This window comes from Chlamydomonas reinhardtii, chromosome 6 (assembly GCF_000002595.2).
Source record: "Chlamydomonas reinhardtii strain CC-503 cw92 mt+ chromosome 6, whole genome shotgun sequence".
Taxonomy (NCBI): domain Eukaryota; kingdom Viridiplantae; phylum Chlorophyta; class Chlorophyceae; order Chlamydomonadales; family Chlamydomonadaceae; genus Chlamydomonas; species Chlamydomonas reinhardtii.
In genome coordinates, this window is record NC_057009.1 from 650212 (window position 1) to 655167 (window position 4956).

A 4956-nucleotide genomic window follows, 5' to 3' on the forward strand; every position below is an offset into this window, starting at 1 on the left:
TCGATGTCGAACGGGCCCCACTGCTTGGACAGAGCTGTAAAGGTGCTGTCGCTGACCGCCCAGTCGTCCGGATCTTGGATCTTGCTTAGGTAGTCGGCAAACTGGTTCTTGTCGCGTGGCACCCACTGAGCCTCCAGGCGGATGTTGCGCTCCACGCAGTACCACAGGAGCTCGTAGGCGACGACGTAGCAGTTGTCGGCCTTGGCGGAGCCCTTGTTGATGATGTTGGCCGCATTGAGGTTGTCGGTCATCACGCGGATGGTCTGGCCCTCTAGGCCGGCGGGGCCTTGGAAGGAGCGCAGGCCGTTCAGGACTGCCTGCAGCTCCTGTGGCGTGGAGCCGAAGGAGCTGATGCGGCCGTCCCAGGTGCCGCGTGCTGACACGACCTGGCCGTTCAGCACGGTCCACGCGCCCCAGCCGCCGGGGAAGGACTTGTTCTTGCCGGCGGCGTCGCAGTGCATGAGGGTGTGGACGTGCGTGGGCAGCCAGAGGCTGCGGCGGCCGTTGAAGTGGTCGAAGTAGTCTCGCCAGAAGGCCAGGTCTTCGCGTGCGGCGGGCGAGACTGTGAGGTGAGAGCTCCAAGTGCGGCGGGTCTCAATGAGGTGGCCTAGGCCCCTGGTGCGTAGGCGCGACCAGGGGCCGAATGCCCAGGACATGGCAAGCAGCTGGCCCTTGATGCATGCGATGGTGCGGACGGGCAGGCGGCGTGCGGCTAGCGCGGCGTCGATGGCCGCAAGTGCCCGATCCCGCTTATCTCCGGGCACCTCAAACACGCCCCGCTGCGTGTCGATGTACCTCGGCGACACAGGAGCTTCTACCGCGCGGCGCTGTTCGGGCTGCTGGAGCACGTGCTGGCGGCGCCAGACCCGCAGCTGGCGGAGCGGTGGGTGGAGGCTGGTCGCACGGAGTGAACGGCGGATGTGGGTATGGAGTGAGACGGGCGTCCAGGGTGCAGGAAGGGATTGCAGTCGAGAGGCAGGGAGAGGGGCGAGCGAAGCGAGGGGTAGGAACGAGAGTGGTGGGGTTTGGCTGCCGGGTTGGAGCTATGTCGCCTTCCTTGAATGCACGCCACATCATTTGCCCAGTCACCTGAAGTGCCTGCGATCCCCTTATGCGCGTGATTGCGCTCATGCTGCTTTATACACCCCGCCCCTGCCCGTTCCTACACAGGCTGGACTTGGTGGTGTCGCGGCACCTGGCGCGACTGGACGAGCCGCAGTTCCAGCAGCAACCCCCGCCCACCAGCCCGGCCGCAAACGACGGCCGTGGCGCCGGCATGAGCCCGCTGAGGCTGACGCCAGCGCGTGGCGACCCGGCCTTTGCCCCCATGCATGCTTCGCCGGGCCAGCCTGCTGCGGCTGCGGCTGCGGCCGGCGCGCAGGTGCCCCCACGGGACGACCCTGCGGCCTACCGCGGCGGCCAGCGGCTGCTACGCCTTTTGCGCACCGCCTGGTTCAAGGTGCGTCGAGTTGCAAGGCCCCAGCCGCTGCACACGACCCAGCATCACCCGCATGTCATGCTCGTTACCTCCCATCGCCAGTTCAGGGCGCGTGCTTGTGCGTTGCAGCGACCTCCCACCCGGTGTCCCACCCGCCCTGCACTTGAGGTACCTCACTCATGCCGCGCCGATTCTCTGCCCTCCGCTCTCCGTCACCCCATGTGCAGTGCCCCGACGCGCCGCGGCCGTCCGACGTGTCCAGCCTGGAGCGCCTCTTTAACAGCGTCGAGCAGAGCGGTGAGGTGATCCGCTTCGCACGCAGCCTGACGGCGCGGGAGCTGATGGCGGCGGAGGAGTTATACACTCCCTTCATTCCCGGCTGCGGAGGGTGAGCCAACGGGGCTGTTTGTAGAATGTAGACCGCACTGGGCAGTCGGGCAGTTGGCACGCGTCTGCATAAATGCAAGGCAAGGAGGCATGACACTTCAGTGTGCCCGCACTGCCCCCATCTGGCACCTCGCGGCTGGATGCGCACAGGGACTACACGGGCCTGACTCTGCGCCAGATCTGTGAGCGGCACGTGCTGCCCATGGGCGTGGAGGTTGAGCAGCTGCAGGTGAGTGCGTGTGCCTGGCGTGTTAGCTGGTGACGTGCATGGCAACTCACAACGCACACAGCACAAGGTGCTCAGTGCGGCAGGGGTGCAAGAACGCTGACTGCTAGGCATGCCGGTGCGGCCAGTGGCCACGTGCTCCATTGCCCCCCCCCCCCTTAACGTCATGCAGATCATCGCGGCCTGCACGGCGCTGGGTGTGACGCTGGCGGTGCTGGACGTGGCGGGCAGTGCGGTGGGAGCCATCAAGCACGGCCCCGCGGCGCAGCAGCATGGCCCGCCGGTGGCCTGGGTGGCGCACCTGCCCGGCCATTACGACGTTATCTACCCCGCACGGCCGTTGGACGTGGCGCCGGGGGGGCAACTAGTGGCGGCAATTATATAAAGCGAGGCGAGTATGTAACTGTGCCTCGCGTGGAGGACGTCAGTATGGTGCGAAGTGGTATGAGGGCCCAGGTGTAAGGGTGCTCTCGCCCCCGCCCCCGTTGTCAAAGCACAGGCCACGCTCTTCTCCTTGCTCTTTTGCATTGGGTTCGCTTCAGTTTGGGCTGGTATCTACACCTTCCCCCCTCCTGCTCTCGCCACTTCATTTGGAATACGGGCAGGCTGCGGTTGCCGTGTGCCGTGCCTGGTTCAGGGAATGGCCCACAGCTGTAACCATTCGATGCTATAAGACTGCAGACTTGCGACATGGATGCAGCGGCAGCAGACGGTATGGCAGGTTTGCGAGTGACATTGGGAGTCTTTGGCGCCAGCCCCAGTGCACGGGCTGAAAACCGCCTTGAGACCCGCACTGCATTGCGGGCCCACATTTGCAATGGTGACGGCACTGGCATTTTGTCGATGGCGTGTAAGTTTCAGGCGGCGGCCACGTCCACGCGTGACAGTGACGACCCCGGCAGCTTCTCCTTCGGTTGGCATTAAGCTCTGTGCTTCAAGCTGTGTGCGCCCGCCGTGTATCGTTGCTGTTGTGGCCACAAAGCACTACCGTACGCCGGGCCCAGCAGGGGGGAGCCGTTAGCAGAGCGGCGAGCGGGCGGCGGTGGCAGGAGTGGCAGATAAGGGACTCCCTTGATGGCGGAGTTTTGAGGTGTTACTTTGCGACGGATAGATGAGGCCGTGGTTGGAAATGCTGTAGCAACTTTGGCGGGGCCAGGCGTGGCGGCAGAGGCTAGGACAGGGGCGACGGCAGCGACTAGGGCTGCAGTGTGGACGGCTGCCCACACCTGACAATGAACCCGACGGCCTGGCAGGCTTTGTCAGCAGGGGACCTCTTGCACGGCCGTCGCTGCACCGCAAGAAGCTTTCTGCCCTGATCAAAGCTGCAGGCTGCACAGCTGGCATGGGTGGGTTGTGGGTGGCAATGGGTCAGGCCAGTCCCATTTAACAGCATTGCGAAAGTGCGCATGGCAGCGCTGCTGGGTGCGCACCCGTAGGAGGGTCCCGCGGACACCCCCTCTCAGCACCCAATACTGGATGCCTGTCCCGATGGTTGTGTTGCTCGCTGTAGACTGATGTACCTGAGAGACACAGGAGATGGCTGAGCGACCGCGCTGAGCGACTGTGGACCCGCTATCGTTGAGGGAAACGGTTCACGACTGGGGCGGATAAATAGCGTTTCTCGCCTCGAGAAACAGAGTTCTCCGACGATGGAACGAGAAGTACGGCAACTGTCATTGCCGAAGTATTGTAGGGCAGCGCTCTGCGCTGCACGGCTATCCGCCGATTAATACTTCCTTATCCTCTGCTTTACCGCAGAGACTCCTATTCCTAAAGAGCCCGCCCGCCTCCCTCATGCCCAGGCCCCCGCCATCCGCCACGGGCCGCGCCCGCCCCGCCGCGCCCAGCGGCAGCGCCCCCCGCGCCCTCCCCAGCACGGGCGCCGGCCGCGGGCGGGGCCGCGGTGCCCACCGCGGCCGCGGTCCCAAGCCCCGCGCCGCCGCGCCCGCCGCCGCGCCTGTCCCGCTGCCGAGCGGCCGCGGCCGCGGTCGCGGCCGTGGCGCGCCACAGCCCAGCGCGCCGCCGTCCGTGACCACGCGCTCTCGCGCGCGCGCCACGCCGGCGCCCTAGCCCGGCCGGGCCGCCGGCCATCACGCCGGCGCCGGCCGGCCACCGCCGGCGGCCTCTAGGGCCGCCGCGCGCCTTACCTTTGGTCCAGGCCTAGGCGTATCCGCATGTCGCATGTTGTGCTAGTGCGCGGGTGCCTGTCTGCCTGCCATGTTTGTTGCCGCATACCTTGCCGGCCTACGTCGCCGGGAGCATCGTTGTCCGGTTGCGGTGCATTGCCGGCCACTAGTGTGGCTTGGTGTGTTTGAGGTGTATTGCCAGCCACTGGTGTGGCTCGGTCTGTTTGAGGAGTATTGCCGGCCACTGGTGTGGCCCGGTATGTTTGAGGAGTATTGCCGGCCACTGGTGTGGCCCGGTATGTTTGAGGAGTATTGCCGGCCACTAATGCAACATAAACATCGGGGTTTGGGGGGGTAGTCGTCGGTCGTTTCGGTTGAGGTAGCGGGGAATTGTGACGAGACGATTGGGACCAGGATGGTTACACTGGGCATAAGCCGACCGGGAGCTGAGTGCCGGTCAGGGTCAGGACAGGGCTTATGTGTGCCTCTCGTACTGTAAGTTCCGAGGAGGATAAACCCCAAACCTCATCGCAGGTATACGTAATTAATGGCCAGCTACAACAATGTCACAATTAGCATACGGCTGGGGCATAAGCGCGGTCTGTCATAGTTTGCGATGCCAGGATGGCGCTGGAATGGCTCGCGCGTTCGCCGAAGGGTTCGCGCCCTGCGCCTTTCATTGCGCAGCCATATTATTCATGATTATATCTACACAAAAGCGGCTTGATAGAGGGAGAGGCCCGTGCGCTGCCTGATGCGACCCTTCGTCTGCCCAGGCA

General features: G+C 64.7%; 2 protein-coding genes across 3 annotated transcripts; both read left to right on the top strand.

Moving 5' to 3' along the window:
• Nucleotides 1-607: 607 nt before the first annotated feature.
• Nucleotides 608-3649, top strand: CHLRE_06g253900v5 (uncharacterized protein). The gene is made up of 6 exons (XM_043062654.1): nt 608-687; nt 809-883; nt 1171-1459; nt 1666-1826; nt 1976-2054; nt 2224-3649. The coding sequence occupies exons 1-6, from the start codon at nt 680-682 to the stop codon at nt 2434-2436; spliced, it is 825 nt and encodes a 274-aa protein (XP_042923344.1). The 5' UTR covers nt 608-679; the 3' UTR covers nt 2437-3649.
• Nucleotides 3568-4688, top strand: CHLRE_06g253901v5 (uncharacterized protein). 2 transcript variants are annotated; one of them, XM_043062655.1, is made up of 1 exon: nt 3568-4688. In XM_043062655.1, the coding sequence occupies exon 1, from the start codon at nt 3846-3848 to the stop codon at nt 4119-4121; it is 276 nt and encodes a 91-aa protein (XP_042923342.1). In that variant the 5' UTR covers nt 3568-3845; the 3' UTR covers nt 4122-4688. The 2 variants fall into 2 exon arrangements, with proteins under 2 accessions (XP_042923342.1, XP_042923343.1); XM_043062656.1 differs by having other exon boundaries at nt 3708-4688.
• The last annotated feature ends 268 nt before the right edge of the window (nt 4689-4956 follow it).